The 26007-nt window shown below is 45.9% G+C and overlaps 1 protein-coding gene across 1 annotated transcript in view; it reads left to right on the top strand.

Annotated features, from left to right (window-relative positions):
- LOC144602617 (uncharacterized) overlaps positions 1-26007 on the top strand; it is an 87714-nt gene that overhangs the window by 27250 nt on the left and 34457 nt on the right. The window contains exons 7-14 of the mRNA XM_078415747.1: positions 1213-1711; positions 1791-1886; positions 5211-5444; positions 6104-6126; positions 6219-6337; positions 11938-12455; positions 25090-25112; positions 25205-25323. Of these exons, the coding sequence (XP_078271873.1) occupies positions 1213-1711; positions 1791-1886; positions 5211-5444; positions 6104-6126; positions 6219-6337; positions 11938-12455; positions 25090-25112; positions 25205-25323 (1631 nt within the window). The remainder of the gene's footprint in view (positions 1-1212; positions 1712-1790; positions 1887-5210; positions 5445-6103; positions 6127-6218; positions 6338-11937; positions 12456-25089; positions 25113-25204; positions 25324-26007) is intronic.

The following is a 26007-nucleotide window of genomic DNA, read 5'->3' as shown; positions in this document are numbered from 1 at the left end:
GGTGCCTTGAGGCAAACCATTTTCACATATTTTGGTCTTGTGTATCAGTGATCCCATTTTGGCAGGAGATTCATAAAGTTTTACAAAAAGTTTTTTATATGGATATTCCATTTAAATTTGAGTTTTTATATTTTGGTGCTTTACCAGTACAAAAAGCTTCTATTAAAGATAAGTATCTTTTCCAGATCTTAAGTGCTGCCAGCAGGAAAGCTATTACTAGGAAGTGGTTGAAACCTGGAAAACCTAATGTGGATGACTGGATTAACATTGTATATGATATTTTTATAATGGAAAGGATAACTTTTGCTTTAAGATTGCAACAGGGAATATTTTTGAAAAGGTGGGAAAAATGGATGTTGTACATTATGCCCGTACGGCCATCATTTGTTTAAAGCGGATCTTTGTATCCTACTTCCGTGTCCTATCTCATTTTTCTTGATTTCATACCAAGAATTAATATTAAGAAATAAATGTATGCAATAATATTTATTCATGTATGCAGTTTTTTAAACTGTTAATTTGTATTAGTTTCAGTAATCACAAAGTACACATATATACCAAATGTTTTCAAAATCTTGACTGATGATTGTTTTAACTATATTGAGCGTATTTAATACGGTAATGAACTACGGGAACCTCTAAGAAAAATGTGCGAATTTGCATTTCAGTAACATAAAATTAGAGTGCCAAAACTAAAAAGGAAAACATTATATTTTTAATGATATTTATTTGTCTTAGTAAATATCAGGTCAAAACATGGAGGAAAATATGTTTAAAAAAAAGCAAACCAATAAAATTAGAGATATTTTAATCAGATACCACCTTACGAAATTACAGTCTTGTCATAATATTTTTATGACAAAGACACTGCTACAAATATCAGGCTATTAAAGCCGCTATTTACTGCTAGTAGTGGTCTTGTGGGTAACCCCCTTACTCATGATCTCAGTCTTCTGACATTCCTCTGTAACCCTTGCTGACCTGAAATGTCTTTAATCCCTCTGCCTCCCACCATTCCCTCCCCCAGCACTAAAGAACAATGCCTCACTCAGATTTAGCATTAAAATCAGGATTTAAAATTTAAAAATATTTTTACTAACCATGAACATTAAACTTACGTTTTATTCCAATGGGGTCCCAATTCATACCCAGTAAATAATTATAAAGCTTGACATTTTTTCTTATTTACCTTTTCTTACTTCTTATTTGTAGACTATTGTCTACAAATAACATTCATTCCCCAGACGGCAGCGTGCGCAGTGGACACTCCCATTTTGAACCAGGAAGTGCCAGAGTAAAGATGGCTGCGAAAGACCAGGTCGAGAGTTGGACCGAGGAGGCAGTTTGTCCCATCTGCCTGGATTTCTTCACCGATCCGGTGGCACTGGAGTGCGGCCACTACTTCTGCCGCTCCTGTATCACGCAGAGTTGGGACCGGGAGGCGAGAAACTCCTGCCCGGAATGTAGAGAGCAGTTTGTAGACCGCACCCTCAGGGTGAGTCGGGCCTTGGCGAGACTGGCTGAGAAAGCTCGAACACTGAGCCTGAATCCGCCGCGCAAAGAAAGTAAACTTCGCTGCGAGGAACACGAGGAAGAACTGAAGCTGTTTTGTGAAACTGATCAGAAACTGGTCTGCCTGATCTGCAGAGACGCGCGGGAACACAAGTCTCACAACTTCATGCCGCTTCGGGAAGCTGTTGAAATGCGCAAGGTTAAATAAAACGCACAATGGCCACTCGTTCACCTGCTTGATTCGTCATTGTCTAACCCCCTTTGCTCTCTGATCCCAGGATCAGGTTAAATCTTCCGTACAATCTCTCACCAAAAAGAAGTCAGAGTTGGAGGAAATGGAGCGGCTGCAGAAGGGGAAGATTTCCGGAGTTCGGGTAAGGCTACTCTGTGCGGAGTTTCTGGTATTGTGTAGTTTTCCCCCCATTTAATGCATTAGGGATAGACTGGATAAATTTGCTGCTGTAATAGACAATAGACAATAGGTGCAGGAGGCCCTTCGAGCCAGCACCGCCATCCAATGTGATCATGGCTGATCATTCTCAATCAGTACCCCGTTCCTGCCCTCTCCCCATACCCCATAACTCCGCTATCCTTAAGAGCTCTATCTAGCTCTCTCTTGGATGCATTCAGAGAATTGGCCTCCACTGCCTTCTGAGGCATAGAATTCCACAGATTCACAACTCTCTGACAGAAAATGTTTTTCCTCATCTCCGTTCTAAATGGCCTACCCCTTATTCTTAAACTGTGGCCCCTGATTCTAGACTCCCTCAACATTGGGACTATGTTTCCTGCCTCTAACGTGTCCAACCCCTTAATAATCTTATATGTTTCGATAAGATCCCCTCTCATCCTTCTAAATTCCAGTGTATACAAGCCTAGTCGCTCCAGTCTTTCAACATACGACAGCCCGCCATTCCGGGAATTAACCTAGTAAACCTCCGCTGCACGCCCTCAACAGCAAGAATATCGTTCCTCAAATTTGGAGACCAAAACTCCACACAGTACTCCAGGTGCGTCTCACTAGGGCCCTGTACAACTGCAGAAGGTCCACTTTGCTCCTATACTCAACTCCTCTTGTTATGAAGGCCAACATTCCATTGGCTTTCTTCACTGCCTGCTGTACCTGCATGCTTCCTCTCAGTGACTGATGCACGAGGACACCCAGATCTCGTTGTACGTCCCCTTTTCCTAACTTGACACCATTCAGATAATAATCTGCCTTCCTATTCTTACCACCAAAGTGGATAGCCTCACACTTATCCACATTAAACTGCATCTGCCATGCATCCGCCCACTCACACAACCTGTCCAAGTCATCCTGCAACCTCATAGCATCTTCCTCACAGTTCACCCTACCACCCAGCTTTGTATCATCTGCAAATTTGCTAATGGTACTTTTAATCCCTTCATCCAAGTCATGAATGTATATTGTAAATAGCTACGGTCCCAGCACCGAGCCTTGTGGTATCACACTAGTCACTGCCTGCCATTCTGAAAGGGACCCATTTATCCCCACTCTTTGCTTTCTGCCTGTCAACCAATTTTCTATCCATGTCAGTACCCTACCCCCAATACCATGTGCTCTAATTTTGCCCACTAATTGAGTATAGGAGCAAAGAGGTCCTTCTACAGTTGTATCGGGCCCTGGTGAGACCGCACCTGGAGTACTGTGTGCAGTTTTGGTCTCCAAATTTGAGGAAGGATATTCTTGCTATTGAGGGCGTGCAGCGTAGGTTCACTAGGTTAATTCCCGGAATGGCGGGACTGTCGTATGTTGAAAGGCTGGAGCAATTAGGCTTGTATACACTGGAATTTAGAAGGATGAGGGGGGATCTTATTGAAACATATAAGACAATTAGGGGATTGGACACATTAGAGGCAGGAAACATGTTCCCAATGTTGGGGGAGTCCAGAACAAGGGGCCACAGTTTAAGAATAAGGGGTAGGCCATTTAGAACGGAGATGAGGAAGAACTTTTTCAGTCAGAGAGTGGTGAAGGTGTGGAATTCTCTGCCTCAGAAGGCAGTGGAGGCCAGTTCGTTGGATGCTTTCAAGAGAGAGCTGGATAGAGCTCTTAAGGATAGCGGAGTGAGGGGGTATGGGGAGAAGGCAGGAACGGGGTACTGATTGAGAGTGATCAGCCATGATCGCATTGAATGGCGGTGCTGGCTCGAAGGGCTGAATGGCCTACTCCTGCACCTATTGTCTATTGTCTAATCTCCTATGTGGGACCTTGTCCACTCTGTGTGGAGTTTCTGGTGTTGTGTAGTTTATCCCCCATTTAATGCATAACGGATAGACTGGATAAATTTGCTGCTGTAATTGACCCTGTGTAGCGCATGAATGAATGGGCGCAATAAACTGGAGCAACTCGGTGGGTCAGGCAGCATCTCTGGAGTGAAGGAATGGGTGACGTTTCTGGACGAGATCCTCATTCCGAATGAGAGTCTCGCGAAAAGCGATGTGCGGGCAAATATTTGATATAATGGATTACTGTGGTAGCTCTGCGAACCGCCTTAGACTTTGAATAATCACCGATCATGTAAGGAAGTATTTATTCACAAAATGCTGGAGTAACTCAGCGGGTCAGGCAGCATCTCAGGAGAGAAGGAATGGGCGACGTTTCGGGTCGAGACCCTTCTTCAGACTGATGTCAGGGGGGCGGAACAAAGGTAGGATATAGGTGGAGACAGGAAGATAGAGGGAGATCTGGGAAGGGGGAGGGGAAGAGAGGGACAGAGGAACTATCTAAAGTTGGAGAAGTCAATGTTTATACCATTGGGCTGCAGGCAGCCCAGGCGAAATATGAGGTGCTGTTCCTCAAAATTCCGGTGGGCCTCACTATGGCACTGGAGGAGGCCCATGACAGAAAGTTCAGACTGGGAGGTGGAGTTGAAGTGCTCAGCCACCGGGAGATCAGATAGGTTAACTCGGACCGAGCACAGGTGTTGAGCGAAGCGATCGCCGAGCCTGAGTTTGATAGAGGTTTTTAAAATTTTAAGAGGGACGGACAGAGTTGACGTGGGTAGGCTTTTCCCTTTGAGAGTGGGGAAGATTCCAACAAGGGGACATAACTTCAGAAATAAGGGACAAAAGTTTAGGGGTAACATAAGGGGTAACTTCTTTACTCAGAGGGTGGTGGCTGTGTGGAATGAGCTTCCGGTGGAAGTGGTGGAGGCAGGCTTGGTTTTATTATTTAAGAGTAAATTGGGTAGGTATATGGATGGGAGGGGATTGGAGGGTTATGGTCTGAGAGCAGGTAGATGAGATTAGGTCAGAGAAAGTGGTCGGCGTGGACTGGTAGGGCCGAACGGGCCTGTTTCCGTGCTGTAATTGTTATATGGTTATATGGTTTCGCCGATGTAAATAGGTTGCCATCTGGAGCAGCGGAAAAAATAGCTGAAATGTTGTGAAATTTCGCCTGGGCAGCCTGCAGCCCAGTGGTATGAACATTGACTTCTCCAACTTTAGATAATTCCCCTGTCCCTCTCTTCCCTTCCCCCTTCCCAGATCTCCTTCTGTCTTCCTGTCTCCACCTTTATCCTTCCTTTGTCCCATTTGTTTCAGGAAAATGGGAGAGAATTTGATTGATTAGATAATTCTGAGAACCGGGCGCTGATGGGCTATATAGCCACTTATTCTGTAAGCAAACACAATACAGAAATATATTATGTTAATCTTCAGCATTCATTTGACAGGAAGAGTCACACAGCCTTCAGTCCCATGTCACATCCCAGTTTGCTGAACTGCACCAGATTATCACTGAGAAAGAAAAGTACTTCCTCAAAGATATCCGCGAAGATGAGGAGAGTATTCTAAATCTAATGGAGCAAAATCTTCGGGAGATTCAAGAGAATTTAAATTCTAACCAGGAGGAACTCCTGCGTTTACAGGAATGGATGGAACAAAAAGACAGCATGAAATTTCTAGAGGTAAGGAAGTCTATTTAAATTTGCTTCTATAAATGTGCACCATCACAAAATGACATCTGATATATTTGAAACAAATTCAACTATGTTGTCTATTGTCTGCATCTGCTGTTCCTTCCTACACATCACTGACATCATATTCAATAGACAAGAGATAACAAGTGCAGAAGTAGACCATGCAGCCCTTCGAGCCAGCAACTCCATTCAATGTGATCATGGCTGATCATTCTCAATCAGTACCCTGTTCCTGCCTTCTCCCCATACCCCCTGACTCCGCTATCCTTAAGAGCTCTATCTTGCTCTCTCTTGAAAGCATCCAGAGAAATGGCCTCCACTGCCTTCTGAGGCACAGAATTCCACAGATTCACAACTCTCTGGCTGAAAAAGTTTCTCCTGATCTCCGTTCGAAATTGCCTACCCCTTATTCGGCCGAAAGGCACAACCTGTCTAGACTATCCTGTCAGCATCGTGTAATTTTTCGAATAATTTTTATACTTCCTCCATCGGTTCTATGTCTGCAATATCATTATTCTTCTCTGTGTGTCATTGGGGGTGAGAGTGGAGAAATGGGAATTTTTAACACCTCGTAATAATCTGGGTGAAATTCATGCTCTCAGTAGTTCTGTCTCGGTCAATTCAGTCTTGTGTTTTATTTATTTCAGGAGGAAGCTGTTCGCAAGCGAAGGTAGGGCATGTTCTTCACTGAAACTCTGCACGTAACATATTTCCTCATAAACATCAATGCACAATTTGTAATCAGCTATTTAATATTTGCAGGATTAGTGATGAGGTGAATTCATTGTCAGTGACAGATGGTGCCATAACGGCTGAAAAATTCAACCACCTCTTTTTGTTGAAGGCAGAGTTGATAGAAACGTTTGACTCCTTTAAACAAGGTAAAACATATGGACTTATTTCACTTGGTTTGTGGGACACATTGATGTTTTTATGTGATGCAAATATTGGTCAGGATAAGCACTGAATGGTAATTGGAGTTTCATTCCTGCACCAACCCACGGGCTGAGAAGCCTCACGCACACATGGTCAGCTGGAGATGTTAGATCCTGGAACACAGGTAACACAGGAGCACAATAGACAATAGGTGCAGGAGGAGGCCATTCGGCCCTTCGAGCGAGCACCGCCATTCAATGTGATCATGGCTGATCATTCTCAATCAGTACCCCGTCCCTGCCTTCTCCCCTGACTCCGCTATCCTTAAGAGCTCTATCTAGCTCTCTCTTGAATGCATTCAGAGAATTGGCCTCCACTGCCTTTGGAGGCAGAGAATTTCACAGATTCACAACTCTCCGACCGCAAAGGTTTTTCCTCATCTCAGTTCTAAATGGGCTATCCCTTATTCTTAAACTGTGGCCCCTTGTTCTGGACTCCCCCAACATTGGGAACATGTTTCCTGCCTCTAAAGTGTCCAACCCCTTAATAATCTTATACGTTTCGATAAGATCCCCTCTCATCCTTCTAAATTCCAGTGTATACAAGCCTAGTCGCTCCAGTCTTTCAACATATGACAGTCCCGCCATTCCGGGAATTAACCTAGTAAACCTACGCTGCACGCCCTCAATAGCAAGAATAACCTTCCTCAAATTTGGAGAACAAAACTGCACACATTACTCCAGGTGCGGTCTCACTAGGGCCCTGTACAACTGGAGAAGGACCTCTTTGCTCCTATACTCAACTCCCCTTGTTATGAAGGCCAACATTCCATTGGCGTTCTTCACTGCCTGCTGTACCTGCATGCTTCCTTTCAGTGACTGATGCACTAGGGCACCCGTTGTACGTCCCCTTTTTCTAACTTGACACCATTCGGATAATACTCTGCCGTTCTATTCTTACCACCAAAGTGGATAACCTCACACTTATCCACATTAAACTGCATCTGCCATGCATCCGCCCACTCACACAACCTGTCCAAGTCACCCTGCAACCTCATAGCATCTTCCTCACAGTTCACACTACCACCGAGCTTTGTATCGTCTGCAAATTTGCTAATGGTACTTTTAATCCCTTCGTCCAAGTCATTAATGTATATTGTAAATAGCTGCGGTCCCAGCACCGAGCCTTGCGGTACCACACTAGTTACTGCCTGCCATTCTGAAAGGGGCCCATTTATCCCCACTCTTTGCTTTCTTCCTGTCAACCAATTTTCTATCCATGTCAGTACCCTACCTCCAATACCTTGTGCTCTAATTTTGCCCACTAATCTCCTATGTGGAACCTTGTCGAAGGCTTTCTGAAAGTCAAGGTACACCACATCCACCGGCTCTCCCCTGTCTATTTTCCTAGTTACATCCTCAAAGAATTCCAGAAGATTAGTCAAGCATGATTTCCCCTTCGTAAATCCATGCTGACTCGGAACGATCCTGTTACTGCCATCCAAATGCTCCGCAATTTTGTCTTTTATAATTTACTCCACCATCTTCCCCACCACTGATGTAAGATGAACTGGTCTATAATTTCCCGTTTTCTCTCTCCCTCCTTTCTTAATAAGTGGGACAACATTAGCTACCCTCCAATCCACAGGAACTGACCCGGAATCTATAGAACATTGGTAAATGTTCACCAATGCGTCTACAATTTCTAGAGCCACCTCCTTAAGTACTCTGGGATGCAGACCATCAGGCCCTGGGGATTTATCAGCCTTCAGTCCCATCAGTCTACCCAACACCATTTCCTGCCTAATGTGGATTTCCTTCAGTTCCTCCGTCACCCTAGGATCTCTGGCCACTAGAACATCTGGGAGATTGCTTGTATCTTCCTTAGTGAAGACAGATCCAAAGTACCGGTTCAACTCGTCTGCCATTTCCTTGTTCCCCATAATAAATCCCCCTGCTTCTGTCTTCAAGGGACCCACATTTGCCTTGACTATTTTTTTCCTCTTCACATACGTAAAAAAACCTTTGCTATCCTCCTTTATATTATTGGCTAGTTTACCCTCGTACCTCATCTTTTCTCCCCGTATTGCCTTTTTAGTTAACTTTTGTTGCTCTTAAAAGTCATAAAAACAGACATGGTTCCAGTGGTAATATTGTGGTATGATGATGAAAGGGAAAAAATTGGCGGATAATTAATGCAGCAAAGATTGACAAGTCTAGTTTTAAAGATGATAACTTTGCTATATGAGGAGTGTTTGAGTGGCCTAGGCCTGTATTGAGGAGAGTTTAGAAGGTGTAAATCGCAGAGGGCATATGTTCAAGGAAACAGTACGAAAATTTAACGGAGGATTGTAAGAATTTTTAAAAATACGCGTAACTTCTAAGAATATGCTTCCAGGGGGCACTGCAGTAGCAGCGATCACACCGATGTTTAAGAGTTATTTACACAGCCATTACAGGGAACGTGGGATAGGCACGGGCAAGGAAAAGAGGGAAACGGGCCATGTCAAACCAAATGGGATTAGTTTATGTTCATAGGCATCATGGATGGCGCTGATATGCTGGGCCAAAGGGCGTGTACCTGTTCTGTATGTTTCTATTGGGGGAAGGATATTCTTGCTATTGAGGGCGTGCAGCGTAGGTTTACTAGGTTAATTCCCGGAATGGCGGGACTGCTGTATGTTGAAAGACTGGAGCGACTAGGCTTGTATACACTGGAATTTAGAAGGATGAGAGGAGATCTTATCGAAACATATAAGATTATTAAGGGGTTGGACATGTTAGAGGCAGGAAACATGTTCCCAATGTTGGGGGAGTCCAGAACCAGGGGCCACAGTTTAAGAATAAGGGGTAGGCCATTCAGAACTGAGATGAGGAAATACTTTTTCAGTCAGAGAGTTGTGAATCGGTGGAATTCTCTGCCTCAGAAGGCAGTGGAGGCCAATTCTCTGAATGCATTCAAGAGAGCTGGATAGAGCTCTTAAGGATAGCGGAGTCAGGGGGTATGGGAAGAAGGTAGGAACGGGGTACTGATTGAGAATGATCAGCCATGATCACATTGAATGGTGGTGCTGGCTCGAAGGGCCGAATGGCCTCCTCCTGCACCTATTGTCTATTGTCTATGTTCTATGTTAAAGAGAAAGTGAGGAGATCTCATTGAAACACAAAGTTCACAATATGATAAGCTTTACTCTACAAATTGAGAGGGAGAAGGGAAAATCGGACGTGTCAGTATTAAAGTATAGCAAAGGGGATTACAGAGGCATGATGCAGGAGCTGGCCAGAATTGACTGAAAGGAGGGCCTCGAAGGGAAGACGGTGGAACAGCAATGGCAGGTATTCCTGGGAATAATGCAGAAGTTGCAGGATCAATTTATCCCAAAGAGGAGGAAAGATTCCAAGGGGAGTAAGAGACACCCATGGCTGACAAGGGAAGTCAAGGACAGCATAAAAATAAAAGAGCAGAAGTACAACAAAGCAAAGAAGAGTGGGAAGCCATAGGATTGGGACTCTTTTAAAGAGCAACAGAAGATGACTAAGAAGGCAATATGGGGAGAAAAGATGAGGTACGGGGGTAAACTAGCCAATAATATAAAGGAGGATAGTAAAAGCTTTTTAGGTATGTAAAGAGGAAAAAAATAGTCAAGGCAAATGTGGTCCCTTGAAGACAGAAGCGGGGGAATTTATTATGGGAAACAAGGAAATGGCACACGAGTTGAACCGGTACTTTGGATCTGTCATCACTAAGGAAGATACAAGCAATCTCCCAGATGTTCTAGTGGGCAGATATCCTAGGGTGAGGGAGGAACTGAAGGAAATCCACATTAGGCAGGAAATGGTGTTGGGTAGACTGATGGGACTGAAGGCTGATGAACCCCCCGGGCCTGATGGTCTGCATCCCAGAGTACTTAAGGAGGTGACGCTAGAAATTGTGGACGCATTGGTGATCATTTTCCAATGTTCTATAGATTCAGGAGAGCTGGATAGAGCTCTTAAGGATAGCGGAGTCAGGGGGTATGGGGAGAAGGCAGGAACGGGATACTGATTGAGAATGATCAGCCATGATCACATTGAATGGCGGTGCTGGCTCGAAGGGCCGAATGGCCTCCTCCTGCACCTATTGTCTATTGTCTATTCTACTCGACTTAACAGGCAGCATGATGGGAGGATCTTTCCCTTTCCTGAGGTGTCCAGAGCAGAGGTTGTCATCTCAGAATAGGCAGTAGGTTATATAGGACAGAGATAAGGAGATATTTCTGCACTCAGAGGATGGTAGACCTTTGGGATTCTCCGCATCGGATGGCAGTGAAAGCTCAGTGATTCACTTCATTCAGTCGCAGTCTACTGCAGAGAAATGGACCCTTCGACCCACTATCTCTATTCCGATCTTATTGCACAACTACATCAATCCCATTGGTTCACAACACGTCAACGCCCTTATATACCTCGCGTGTACAAGTGTCTGTCTAAATGACCCTTGAAGTTAGTGATTCCACCTCCTCCAACGGGAGCACGTTCCAGGTATCAACTACTCTCTGTGCAAGAGATTTATCCCTCACATCGATATACTAAAACTCGCTTGTTTGTTTGTTTGTTCCTGAACTACAGCCAAAACGGTACACGATAGCGCGACAATTTTAGGCCCAGCTTACTCACCGTCGTCCCTTTGGTGCTAATGGAAGGAGTTTCATTGAAATCGGTGTTATGTCTTTAAAGTTATTCACATTTTAAAATTTAAATCTATGTCCTCGGGAGGGAGCGAGGGGGGAGGAGGGAGCCCCGAGATGCTGCCTGACCTGCTGAGTTACTCCAGCATTTTGTGAATAAAGGGAGGATAAAGGGATTGAGGGCGATGGAGTAGGGGGGAGGCGAAGCGGGGAGGGGAGGTTGGGTGGAGGGACTGGGGAGGGGGGATGGAGGTTTGGGGAGGGGGAGGGTGGAGGAGAGGGTGCTGCACCAATGCAGTAGAGGTTTGGGCCCAACGGGTCCACTTGGTCTCGTTTTCTTTAAAACTCCATCCTCTCACTTTATCCAATAACCTTGTTTTCGATACCATTAATATGGGGAACTGAATCTGACTAACTACCTCCTCTCTGACCCTCGTAAACTTGTAAACTTCTCCTAGGTCTCCAAATCAGCATTATTCAAGTCCTCCAATGGAGGCAACATCCTGGTGAATCTCCTTTGCACTCTCTCCAGCACAGTCACATCTTTCCTCATTTTTAATTACCTCCAGTAAACATTTAACTCCTCAACTGTCCCGCCAATCTAGCCCCCATTTTCACGACCATAAGCAAAAGCACTCAATATCGCGCCCGCACACCCATCCGCCCACCATTTCTCCTACCTCCTCTCTCCCAATTGCATCTGCTTGCCCACGACATACCACAACTCTAGCCTCTACCTCGGGAGAAAAGATCCGGGAAGGATTTCTGTTGTCCATCTTACGTGGTTGGGGGAGGGGGAAAGAAAACTCCGGACACATTTTCAGTTGTCCGCCCGCCTGTGCCTGAGGCCGAGCGGCCTCTCCCCCGGTCCCGGGGCCGCGCTGCCCGAGTCTCCCCCCGACCCCCGGGGACTCTCTGATTCTCTGCTTCTCCCCCCAGTCTCCGTCACCCTGGATGTGGAAACAGTGGGTCCGTGGCTCGAGGTGTCTGAGGATCGGAAGAGGGTGAGAGCGACCAGGACCCAGAGGAGTCTCCCTGACACCGGGAAGAGGTTTACAGTCAGTGCGCGTGTGCTGGGATCGGAGGGATTCACATCGGGGAGACATTACTGGGAGGTGGAGGTGGCGGGGAGTCGGCGCTGGAGTCTGGGAGTCGCCGCAGAGTCTGTGGAGAGGAAGAGAGAGGTCACAGCGACCCCGGAGACTGGAGTCTGGAGGATCAGGCGGTTGGATGACGAGTTTGATGCAGTCACCTCCCCTGAATCCCCTCTCCCCGTCCGTCCCATCCCCGGGAGGGTGGGAGTTTATCTCAGTTACGAGTCCGGGACAGTTTCATTTTACGACGCGGACACCAAGTCCCATCTCCACACCTTCACTGGGAATAAATTCACGGAGAAACTTTATCCTTTTTTCGGTATCTGGGATATAAACCAGTGGCTGAGAATCTGCTCCGGTTCCGCTCCGTGTCAGTAATTAACAAATTCTATCAATCCTTCACCAGCACCTGGAATATAGTTAAATCACCTCCGTAGTTTTCATCTCCAACTGCCGGTGTGACATTAATCGCCTCCAATTCTCCACTCCCCTTACTAACACTAACCTCTCCCCTCGTGAACGTGCAGCCCTCCACTCACTCTGCAACAACCCAGACTTAATCATTAAACCCGCTGACCCGAGGCCAGACGACAACTCTCAGACACCTCTTCCGACTTATCCCTGGACCATGGCCCCACCGACAAACACCAGACCTTTATCATCAGCACCATCACGGACCTCACCATCTCCGGCGATCTACCCTCCAATGCCTCCAAACTTATCGTTCCCCAGCCCCGCACGGCCCGATTTTACCTCCTACCTAAAATCTATAAACAGAACTGTCCCGGCAGACCATTGTTTCTGCCTGTTCATGTCCCACCGAACTTATTTCCACCTACCTCGACTCTATCCTATCCCCCCTGGTCAAATCCCTCCCCACCTACGTCAAAGACACCTCACACGCTCTCCAGCTCCTCGATAACTTCCGGTTTCCAGGCCTCCACTCCCTCATCTTTACAATGGATGTCCAGTCACTCTACACTACCATCCTCCACAAGGATGGTCTCGAAACCCTCCATTTCTTCATCGACCGTAGAACCAGCCAATCCCCATCTACTAACACTGTCCTCTGCCTAGCAGAGCTGGTTCTTACCCTCAACAACTTCTCCTTTGTCTCCTCCCACTTCCTCCAAACCAGAGGCGTAGCTATGGGCACTCGCATGGGCCCCAGCTATGCCTGCCTCTTTGTCGGGTACATCGAACAATCCCTGTTCCGGATGTACACTGGCCCTATCCCTGAACTGTACCTCCGCTACATCGACGACTGCATTGGTGCTACCTCTTGTACCCATGCAGAACTCGCTGACTTCATACACTTCACTTCCAATTTCCATCCTGCCCATAAATATACTTGGGCTATCTCCGACATCTCCCTCCTGTTTCTGGACCTCACCATCTCCATCACAGGAGACAGACTAGTGACTGACATCTACCATAAACCCACTGACTCGAACAGCTATCTGGACTACACTTCTTCCCTCCCTGTCTCCTGCAAAAAGTCTATCCCCTACTCCCAATTCCTCCGTCTACGCCGCATCTGCGCACGGGATGAGGTGTTTCACACTAGAGCATCAGAGATGTCCTCATTCTTCAGGAAATGGGGCTTCCCCTCTTCCATTATAGATGAGGCTCTCACTAGGGCCTCTTCTACATCCCGCAGATCCTCTCTTGCTCCCCCTCCCCCCACTCTCAACAAGGACAGAATCCCCCTCGTTCTCACCTTCCACCCCACCAGCCAGCGGATCCAACAAATCATCCACCAACATTTCCGTCACCCACAAAGGGACCCCATCATTGGCCATATCTTCCCATCCCATCCCCTCCCCTTTCTGCGTTCCGCAGAGACCGTTCCCTCCGTAACTCCCTGGTCCACTCGTCCCTTCCTACCCAAACCACTCCATCCTCGTGCACTTTCCCCTGCAACCGCAGGAGATGCAACACCTGTCCCTTTACCTCCCCCCTCAATTCCATCCATTGACCCAAACAGTCTTTCCAGGTGAGACAGAGGTTCACCTGCACCTCTTCAATCCTCATCTATTGTATCCGCTGCTCTAGATGTCAACTTCTTTACATCGGCGAAGTTTCAAGAGTCTTATTGTCATGTGTCTAGAGACGGAATAAATGAAATACTTGCAGGAGGCCAACAGATATGTTGATATATTACTCTGTAAATAAAAACATAATAAACCATGATGTACTTACTTCTGTGTTTACCTTCTTCTTACCATCCGCCAAGGTGCAAATGGCCCTTCCTGATGGAGCAATGACTCACTTGTGACCTCTCCCAATTCCGTGAGCTGCCTTTGCCGCTCACACTGTTGTCCGCTCTCCACGTCGACATCGACATTGTTGTTGTCAGTGCAGGGTTCCTGACCTGACCATGAAGGCTCATTGTCTTGGCAGCGTTGCAGGGTCGGCCTGGCCAATCGTAGTACATCCCATTCTACGTCACAGACAGACCATTCAGTCCATCTTCTCCTGTCAATTCTGCGGCACCAGATAAACCCCCTTCCACCCATTCACCGCACTGACCAACAATGTCCTGAACTCGATAGACCCACACGTGTTTCTCCAACAGCCCTCCCCCCACCACACCCCACCCCATAACACATACTCTCTGTTTCAACCACATCTGTGGTGGCAGGTTCCACTTTCTCATTGCTGAATTCCTTAAGGAATATATTGAAGACCATTTTATTTTAAAATATATATATAAATATATATTTTATCTTTGTCATTTGGTGTCTCCACAAGTAACGATACTTTCTCCGTTCCCTCTTGGTCAAATTCATCACTAATCCAAAATTACACTATCCGATCATCACGGACGTCTTACCCGGCTAAAACGCACAGCCACAGCCTGTCCAGTCTATCGCGTCAGTATGGTATCATTCTAATTATCATTTTAATATTTTCTCCCTTTCTTTGGGCCTTGGTATGTGAAGAGGAAAAAAATAGTCAAGGCAAATGTGGGTCCCTTGAAGACAGAAGCAGGGGAATTTATTTATGGGGAACAAGGAAATGGCAGACGAGTTGAACCGGTACCTGGGATCTGTCTTCACTAAGGAGGATACAAACAATCTCCCAGATGTTCTAATGGCCAGAGATCCTAGGGTGACAGAGGAACTGGAGGAAATCCACATTAGGCAGGAAAAAGTTTTGGGTAGACTGATGGGACTCAAGGCTGATAAATCTCCAGGGCCTGAAGGTCTGTATCCCAGGGTGCTTAAGGAGGTGGCTCTAGAAATTGTGGACGCATTAGTTATTATTTTCCAATGTTCTATAGATTCCGGGTCAGTTCCTGGGGAAGATGCTGGAGTCAATTATAAAAGATGAAATTGCGGAGCATTTGGATCGCAGTAACAGGATCGTTCCGAGTCAGCATGGAATTACGAAGGGGAAATCGTGCTTCACTAATCTACTGGAATTTTTTGAGGATGTAACTAGGAAAATTGACAGGGGAGAGCCGGTGGATGTGGTGTACCTCGACTTTCAGAAAGCCTTCAACAAGGTCCCACATAGGAGATTGGTGGGCAAAATTAGAGCACATGGTATTGGAGGTAGTGTACTGACATGGATAGAAAGTTGGTTGACAGACAGAAAGCAAAGAGTGGGGATAAATGGGTCCCTTTCAGAATGGCAGGCAGTGACTAGTGGGGTACCGCAAGGCTCGGTGTTGGGACCGCAGCTATTTACAATATACATCAATGACTTGGATGAAGGGATTAAAGGTACCATTAGCAAATTTGCCGATGATACAAAGCTAGGTGGCAGTGTGAACTTTGAGGATGATGCTATGAGGTTGCAGGGTGACTTGGACAGGTTGTGTGAGTGGGCGGATGCATGGCAGATGCAGTTTAATGTAGATAAGTGTGAGGTTATCCACTTTGGTGGTAAGAATAGGAAGGCAGATTATTATCTGAATGGTGTCAAGTTAGGAAAAGGGGACGTACAACGTGATCTGGGTGTCTTAGTGCATCAGTCACTGAAAGGTACAGCAGGCAGTGAAGAAAGCCAATGGAATGTTGGCCTTCATAACAAGAGGAGTTGAGTATAGGAGCAAAGAGGTCCTTCTGCAGTTGTACAGGGCCCTAGTGAGACCGCACCTGGAGTACTGTGTGCCGTTTTGGTCTCCAAATTTGAGGAAGGATATTCTTGCTATTGAGGGCGTGCAGCGTAGGTTTACTAGGTTAATTCCCGGAATGGCGGGACTGTCATATGTTGAAAGACTGGAGCGACTAGGTTTGTATACACTGGAATTTAGAAGGATGAGAGGGGATCTTATCGAAACGTATAAAATTATTAATGGGTTGGACACTTTAGAGGCAGGAAACATGTTCCCAATGTTGGGGGAGTCCAGAACCAGGGGCCACAGTTTAAGAATAAGGGGTAGGCCATTTAGAACAGAGATGAGGAAAAACGTTTTCAGTCAGAGAGTTGTGAATCTGTGGAATTCTCTGCCTCAGAAGGCAGTGGAGGCCAATTCTCTGAATACATTCAAGAGAGAGCTAGATAGAGCTCTTAAGGATAGCGGAGTCAGGGAGTATGGGGAGAAGGCAGGAACGGGGCACTGATTGAGTATGATCAGCCATGTGGAGATAGTTATTAATGATTATGATATAGTTGGGATTACGGAGACATGGCTCCAGGGTGACCAAGGCTGGGAGCTCAACATCCAGGGATATTCTATATTCAGGCGGGATAGACAGAAAGGAAAAGGAGGTGGGGTAGCGTTACTGGTTAGAGAGGAGATTAAAGCAGTGGAAAGGAAGGACATTAGCTTGGAGGAAGTGGAATCGATATGGGTAGAGCTACGAAACACTAAGGGGCAGAAAACGCTAGTGGGAGTTGTGTACAGGCCACCCAACAGCAGTAGTGAGGTTGGGGATGGCATCAAGCAGGAATTTAAAATGCATGCACTAAAGGTGCAGCAGTTATAATGGGTGACTTCAATCTACATCTAGATTGGGTGAACCAAACTGGCAGGGGTGCTGAGGAAGAGGATTTCTTGGAATGTTTGAGAGATGGTTTTCTAAACCAACATGTCGAGGAACCAACGAGAGAACAGGCCATTCTAGACTGGGTATTGAGTAATGAGGAAGGGTTAGTTAGCAGTCTTGTTGTGCGAGGCCCCTTGGGCAAGAGTGATCATAATATGGGTAGGCCATTTAGAACGGAGATGAGGAAGAACTTTTTCAGTCAGAGAGTGGTGAAGGTGTGGAATTCTCTGCCTCAGAAGGCCGTGGAGGCCAGTTAGTTGGATGCTTTCAAGAGAGAGCTGGATAGAGCTCTTAAGGATAGCGGAGTGAGGGGGTATGTGGAGAAGGCAGGAACGGGGTACTGATTGAGAGTGATCAGCCATGATCGCATTGAATGGCGGTGCTGGCTCGAAGGGCTGAATGGCCTACTCCTGCACCTATTGTCTATTGTCTGTTGTCTATTGTAACTTTGAGGGTATGAGGCGTGAATTTTCCAAGATAGACTGGCGATTGATGCTGAAAGGGTTGACGGTGGACATGCAATGGAAGGCATTTAAAGGTCGCATGGATGAACTACAACAAATGTTCATCCCAGTTTGGCAAAAGAACAAACCAGGAAAGGTAGTGCATCCGTGGCTAACAAGGGAAATCAAGGATAGTATTAAAACAAAAGATGAAGCATACAGATTAGCCAGAAAAAGTAGCATACCAGAGGACTGGGAGAAATTCAGAGTCCAGCAGAGGAGGACAAAGGGCTTAATTAGGAAAGGGAAAATAGACTATGAGGTAAAACTGGCAAGGAACATAAAAACAGACTGCAAAAGCTTTTATAGATATGTCAAGAGAAAAAGATTAGTTAAGGCAAATGTAGGTCCCTTGCAGTCGGAAACAGGTTAATTGATCATAGGGAACAAGGAGATGGCAGACCAATTGAACAAATACTTTGGTTCTGTCTTCACTAAGGAAGACATAAACCGTCTGCCGGAAATAGCGGGGGACCGGTGGTCTAATGAGATGGAGGAACTGAGGGAAATCCAGGTTAGTCGGGAAGTGGTGTTAGGTAAATTAAATGGATTAAAGGCAGATAAATCCCCAGGGCCAGATAGGCTGCATCCCAGAGTGCTTAAGGAAGTAGCCTCGGAAATAGTGGATGCATTAGTGATAATTTTTCAAAACTCTTTAGATTCTGGAGTAGTTCCTGAGGACTGGAGGGTAGCTAATGTAACCCCACTTTTTAAAAAGGGAGGGAGAGAGAAAACGGGGAATTATAGACCAGTTAGCCTAACATCGGTAGTGGGGAAAATGCTAGAGTCAGTTATTAAAGATGTGCTAGCATCACATTTGGAAAGTGGTGAAATCATCGGACAAAGTCAGCATGGATTTACCAAAGGCAAATCATGTCTGACGAATCTTATAGAATTTTTCGAGGATGTAACTAGTAGAGTGGATAAGGGAGAACCAGTCGATGTGTTATATCTGGACTTTCAGAAGGCCTTCGACAAGGTCCCACATAGGAGATTGGTGTACAAACCTAAAGCACACGGTATTGAGGGTTCAGTTTTGAGGTGGATAGAAAATTGGTTGGCGGACAGGAAGCAAAGGGTAGGAATAAACGGGTCCTTTTCGGAATGGCAGGCAGTGACTAGTGGGGTACCGCAAGGCTCAGTGCTGGGACCCCAGTTATTTACAGTGTATATTAATGATTTGGACGAGGGAATTGAATGCAACATCTCTAAGTTTGCGGATGACACGAAGCTGGGTGGCAGTGTTAGCTGCGAGGAGGATGCTAGGAGTGACTTGGATAGATTTGGAGAGTGGGCAAATGCATGGCAGATGCAATATAATGTGGATAAATGTGAGGTTATCCACTTTGGCGGCAAGAACAGGAAAGCAGAATATTACCGAATGGTGACCGATTGGGAGAAGGGGAGATGCAACGTGACCTGGGTGTCATGGTGCACCAGTCATTGAAAGCAAGCATGCAGGTGCAGCAGGCAGTGAAGAAAGCGAATGGTATGTTGGCATTCATAGCAAGAGGATTTGAGTTTAGGAGCAGGGAGCTTCTGCTGCAGTTGTACAGGGCCTTGGTGAGACCGCACCTGGAGTATTGTGTGCAGTTTTGGTCTCCTAACCTGAGGAAAGACTATTGTCTATAAATCGGGTGGCTGGGAATCTGCTCCGGTTCCGCTCCAGGTGTGTGAAAGGGTCGGGTCCCGGGACCGGCGTCAGTGGCGGGGCTCAGGGGCTGTGGGGCAGAAACCCGGTGGACAACAGGTCGGCGCTGAATGGATCCCATTTAATCCCCAAATCCCGCGTCGGAAAAAACCCCAGTGAATAGACAATAGACAATAGAGGAGGAGGCCATTCGGCCCTTCGAGTCAGCACCGCCATTCAATGTGATCGATAACATCTCCTCTCATCCTTCTAAATTCGAGTGTATACAAGGGGGAATAAAACCAGTGAAATAAACAGCAACTGCGTTTATAAGTGTTGATCCGACTCATTTTTAAACGTGTTATCGGATCCCATCAACTGAACTTTTATACAAATATAAGGATTGATACACTCATATTTGACCCATGACATCCAGATCTCATCAGGATCATAAATGGTCGGAAAACTTCATCGGGACACGGAAAGGTTGGACATTGAACAAATTTGACATTGCATTTGAACTATTAGAAGTGGAGAGAATCATAGGTGATAGAAGCAGGATTAAGCCATTCGGCCCTTAAAGTCTACTCCGCCATTCAATCATGGCTGATCTATCTCTCCCTCCGAACCCCATTCTCCTGCCTTCTCCCCATAACCCCTGACACCCGTACGAATCAAGAATCTGTCTATCTCTGCCTTTAAAATATCCATCGATTTGGCCTCCACAGCACTCTGTGGTGAAGAAATCCACAGATTAACCACCCTCTGACTCAAGATTTCCTCCTCAATTGCCCAAAGGATCATCCTTTAAATCTGAGGCTGTGACGTCTGTCGTAGATTCAATAGATAATAGACAATAGACAATAGGTGCAGGAGGAGGCCATTCGGCCCTTCGAGCCAGCGCCGCCATTCAATGTGATCATGGCTGATCATTCTCAATCAGTACCCCGTTCCTGCCTTTTCCCCATACCCCCTGACTCCGCTATCCTTAAGAGCTCTATCCAGCTCTCTCTTGAATGCATTCAGAGAATTGGCCTCCACTGCCTTCTGAGGCAGAGAATTCCACAGATTCACAACTCTCTGACTGAAAAAGTTTTTCCTCATCTCAGTTCTAAATGGCCTACCCCTTATTCTTAAACTGTGGCCCCTTGTTCTGGACTCCCCCAACATTGGGAACATGTTTCCTGCCCCTAACGTGTCCAACCCGTTAATAATCTTATATGTTTCGATAAGATCTCTTCTCATCCTTCTAATCCGAGTAGAAACATCCTCTCCACGTCCACTCTATCCAAGCCTTTTTCACCTATCGGTAAGTTTCAGATCGCCGGGCAGGCCACGGGTGCAACCCATGGGAATGTGAATAACACGAATGGGGTTTTATGTTGGCAGGAAGAACGTGGCAATGGTGAGCCTGGGAACAATTTAAGAAGGAGATGGTAACTGCACAATTACCAATTGCGATACGATAAATCTGTATTTGTCCCCGGAGGGAAATTGGTCTGCCAATTGGTCACGACAAACAACAAGGTACACGAAAAAAATGAAAATTTTAAAAGGGGAAAAGAGATAGAACGAGGGTACAACGAGATCTGGGTGTCCTATTGCATCAGTTACTGAAAGGAAGTATGCAGGTACAAGCAGGCAGTGAAGAAAGCCAATGGAATGTTGGACTTCATGACAAGAGGAGTTGAGTATAGGAGCAAAGAGGCCATTCTGCAGTTGTACAGGGCCCTAGTGAGACCGCACTTGGAGTACTGTGTGCAGTTTTGTTCTCCAAATTTGAGGAAGGATATTCTTGCTATTGTGGGCGTGCAGCGTAGGTTTACTTGGTTAATTCCCGGAATGGCGGGACTGTCACATGTTGAAAGACTGGAGCGACTAGGCTTGTACACACTGGAATTTAGAAGGATGAGAGGGGACCTTATTGAAACATATAAGATTATTAAGGGGTTGGATGTAACTAGTAGAGTGGATAAGGGAGAACCAGTGGATGTGTTATATCTGGACTTCCAGAAGGCTTTCGACAAGGTCCCACATAAGAGATTAGTATGCAAAATTAAAGCACACGGTATTGTGGGTTCAGTATTGATGTGGATAGAGAACTGGCTGGCAGACAGGAAGCAAAGAGTAGGAATAAACGGGTCCTTTTTAGAATGGCAGGCAGTGACTAGTGGGGTACCGCAAGGCTCAGTGCTGGGACCCCAGCTATTTACAATATATATTAATGATTTGGACGAGGGAATTGAATGCAACATCTCCAAGTTTGCGGATGACACGAAGCTGGGGGGCAGTGTTAGTTGTGAGGAGGATGCTAGGAGGCTGCAACGTTACTTGGATAGGTTAGGTGAGTGGGCAAATGCACGGCTGATGCAGTATAATGTGGATAAATGTGAGGTTATCCACTTTGGTGGCAAGAACAGGAAAGCAGACTATTACCTGAATGGTGGCCGATTAGGAGAAGGGGAGATGCAACGAGACCTGGGTGTCGTGGTAGACCAGTCATTGAAAGTAGGCATGCAGGTGCAGCAGGCAGTGAAGAAAGCGAATGGAATGTTGGCATTCATAGCGAGGGGATTTGAGTATAGGAGCAGGGAGGTTCTGCTGCAGTTGTACAGGGCATTGGTGAGACCGCACCTGGAGTATTGCGTACTTTTTTGGTCTCCTAATCTGAGGAAAGACATTCTTGCCATAGAGGGAGCACAGAGAAGGTTCACCAGATTGATTCCTAGGATGGCAGGACTTTCATATGAAGAAAGACTGGATAGACTCGGCTTGTACTCGCTGGAATTTAGAAGATTGAGGGGGGATCTTATAGAAACTTACAAAATTCTTAAGGGGTTGGACAGGCTAGATGCAGGAAGATTGTTCCCGATGTTGCGGAAGTCCAGAACAAGGAGTCACGGTTTAAGGATAAGGGGGAAGTCTTTTTGGATCGAGATGAGAAATTTTGTTTTCACACAGAGAGTGGTGAATCTGTGGAATTCGCTGCCACAGAAGGTAGTTGAGGCCAGTTCATTTGCTATATTTAAGAGGGAGTTAGATGTGGCCCTTGTGGATAAAGGGACCAGGGGGTATGGAGAGAAGGCAGGTACAGGATACTGAGTTGGATGATCAGCCATGATCATATTGAATGGCGGTGGAGGCTCGAAGGGCCGAATGGCCTACTCCTGCGCCTATTTTCTATGTTTCTATGTTTCTATGACACGTTAGAGGCAGGAAACATGTTTTCAATGTTGGGGGAGTCCAGAACCAGAGGCCACAGTTGAAGAAAACAGGGTCGGCCATTGAGAACGGAGATGAGGAAAAAAAATTCACTCAGAGTTGTAAATCTGTGGAATTCTCTGTCACAGAAGGCAGTGGAGGCCAATTCTCTGGATGCATTCAAGAGAGAGCTGGATAGAGCTCTTAAGGATAGCGGAGTCAAGGGGTATGGGGAGAAGGAAGAAACGGGGTACGGTTTGAAAATGATCAGCCATGATCACATTGAATGGTGGTGCTGGCTCGAAGGGCCGAATTGCTTCCTGCAGCGTCTATTGCAGTCAATTAACATTCATTATACGACGTGGCAGGGTGCGGAATGGATAACGCGATACTGTTGGAATTCAGCCGCTCCCAAAAGCAAATAGACTTCGAACCGGTAAGTGCCGGGAATTAAAATGACTTTGAAAGACAAGGTCGAGAGTTGGTCCGAGGAGGCAGTTTGTCCCATCTGCCTGGATTTCTTCACCGACCCGGTTACACTGGAGTGAGGGCACAACTACTGCCGCTCCTGTATCACACAGAGTTGGGGCAGGGAGGAGAGAAACTCCTGCCCGGAATGCAGAGAGGAGATTGCAGACCGCACCCTCAAAGTCAATCGGGCCTTGGCGAGACTGTGTGAGAAAGCTCGAGCACTGAGCCTGAACCGGACAGAGATGGGAAATAAACTTTTCTGCGAGGAACATCAGGAAGAAATGAAGCTGTTTTGTGAAAATGACAAGAAACTGGTCTGTCTGGTTTGTCGAGATGCGCTGGAACACAGAAACCACAGCTTCCAGCCGATTAAAGAAGCTGTTGACATCTACAAGGTCAATGCAAACAGATTTGTATCTTTATTTACCTTGTTGAGTCTTTGTTGTCTAACGCCTTTATTCTTTGATCTTAGGCTCGGGTAAAATCGGCCATAGAATCTGTCACGAAAAATAAATCTGATATCGAAGAAATAGAACAGCAACAACTACGAAAGATTTCCAAAGTTCGGGTGAGGCCTTTCTGTCTGGAATTTTTATGCAGCGTTGCTCATTTTAATGTGTAGTGGACATGCTGGATCAATTGACTGCTGAAATTAGGTGCGTAGGAAGGAACTGCAGATGCTGGTTTAAACCGAAGATCATGAAAAAACGCTGGAGTAATTCAGCGGGACTGGCAGCATCTCTGGAGAGAATGAATGGGTGATGTTTCTGGACGAGACCCTTCTTCAGACTGGTTAGGGATAAGGGAAACGAGGGACATAGAGTAGACAATGATGCAGAGAAATAAAGAACAATGAATAAAAGAAATGCAAACAAGTAACGACGATAAAGGAAACAGGCCATTGTTAGCTGTTGATGGGGTGAAAGTGAGAAGTTAGTGCGACTTGGGTGGGGGAGGGATGGGGGGGAGGGGGGATAGAGAGAGAGGGAATGCCGGGGCTACCTGAAGTGAGAGAAGTCAATATTACTGGGCTGAAAGCTGCCCAAGCGAAATATGGGATGCTGTTCCTCTAATTTTGGAATTAGCCTCCCTCTGACAATGGAGGAGACCTAGGACAGAAAGGTCAGTGTGGGAATGGGAAGGAGAATTACACTTCTTTGTTTCAGGAAAATGTGAGAGAATTTGATTGATTAGATAATTCTGAGAACCGGACGCTGATGGGCTATATGGTCACTTATTCTGTTAGCAAACACAATACAGAAATATATTATGTTAATCTTCAGCATTCATTTGACAGGAAGAGTCACACGGCCTTCAGTCCCATGTCACATCCCAGTTTGCTGAACTGCACCAGATTATCACTGAGAAAGAAAAGTACTTCCTCAAAGATATACGCGAAGATGAGGAGCGGATTCTAAATCCAATGGAGAAAAATCTTCGGGAGATTCAAGAGAATTTAAATTCTATTCAGGAGGAACTCCTGCATTTACAGGAACGGATGGAACAAAGAGACATCGTGAAATTTCTAGAGGTAAGGAAGTCTATTTAAATTTGCTTCTATAAATGTGCACCATCACAAAATGGCGTCTGATATATTTGAAACAAATTCAACCATGTTGTCTATTGTCTATACATCTGCAGTTCCTTCCTACACATCACTAACATCATATTCAATAGACAATAGACAACAGGTGCAGGAGTAGACCATTCAGGCCTTCGAGCCAGCAACTCCATTCAATGTGATCATGGCTGATCATTCTCAATCAGTACCCCGTTCTTGCCTTCTCCCCATACCCCCTGACTCCGCTATCCTTAAGAGCTCTATCTAGCTCTCTCTTGAAAGCATCCAGAGAATTGGCCTCCACTGCCTTCTGGGGCAGGGAATTCCACAGATTCACAACTCTCTGGCTGAAAAAGTTTTTCCTGATCTCCGTTCGAAATTGCCTACCCCTTATTCGGCTGAAAGGCACAACCTGTCTAGACTATCCTGTCAGCATCGTGTAATTTTCAGAATAATTTTTATCCCTCCTCCATCGGTTCTATGTCTGCAATATCATTATTCTTCTCTGTGTGTCATTGGGGGTGAGAGTGGACAAATGGGAATTTTTGACACCTCGTAATAATCTGGGTGAAATTCATGCTCTCAGTAGTTCTGTCTCGGTCAATTAAGTCTTGTGTTTTATTTATTTCAGGAGGAAGCTCTTCACAAGCGAAGGTAGGGCATGTTCTTCACTGAAACTCTGCATGTAACATATTTCCTCATAAATATCAATGCACAATATGTAATTAACTATTTAATATTTGCAGGATTAGTGATGAGGCGAATTCATTGTCAGTTACAGATGGTGCCATAACGGCTGAAAAATTCAACCACCTCTTTTTGTTGAAGGCAGAGTTGATAGAAACGTTTGACTCCTTTAAACAAGGTAAAACATATGGACTTATTTCACTTGGTTTGTGGGACACATTGATGTTTTTATGTGATGCAAATATTGGTCAGGATAAGCACTGAATGGTAATTGGAGTTTCATTCCTTCTCCAACCCACTGACTGAGAAACCTCACGCACACATGGTCAGCTGGAGATGTTAGATCCTGGAAAACATGTAACACAGAAGCACGATACAACAACTACCCAGGCTGTTGGATGAACCAATGCATCCCAACCCACCCACACCGCAAAAACACTCTGACCTATGAGTTTAAATACTACCACGGTAGTCATGAAATTGGGTGGATGGAGTAGGGGGGGGGGTGGAAGGGGGAGGGGAAGGTGGGTGGAGGGATTGGGGAGGGGGTTGGAGGGTTGGGGGAGGGGGAGGAGGGAGGAGAGGGTACTGCACCAACGCAGTAGAGGTTTGGGCCCAACGGGTCCACTTGGTCTAGTCTCCTTCCTCTCACTTTAAACCAATAACCTTGTTTTTGATACCAATAAGATGGGGGACTGAATCTGACTCTCGTAAACTTGTAAAGTTCTCCCAGTTTTCCAAATCAGCATTATTCAAGTCCTCCAATGGAGGCAACATCCCGGTGAATCTCCTTTGCACTCTCTCCAGCACAGTCACATCTTTCCTCATTTTTAATTACCTCCAGTAAACATTTAATTCCTCA

The sequence above is a fragment of the Rhinoraja longicauda genome, chromosome 19 (assembly GCF_053455715.1).
Source record: "Rhinoraja longicauda isolate Sanriku21f chromosome 19, sRhiLon1.1, whole genome shotgun sequence".
NCBI lineage: Eukaryota > Metazoa > Chordata > Chondrichthyes > Rajiformes > Arhynchobatidae > Rhinoraja > Rhinoraja longicauda.
The sequence above is the reverse complement of the archived record's forward strand: the minus strand, read 5'-3'. Positions and strand labels throughout refer to the sequence as shown.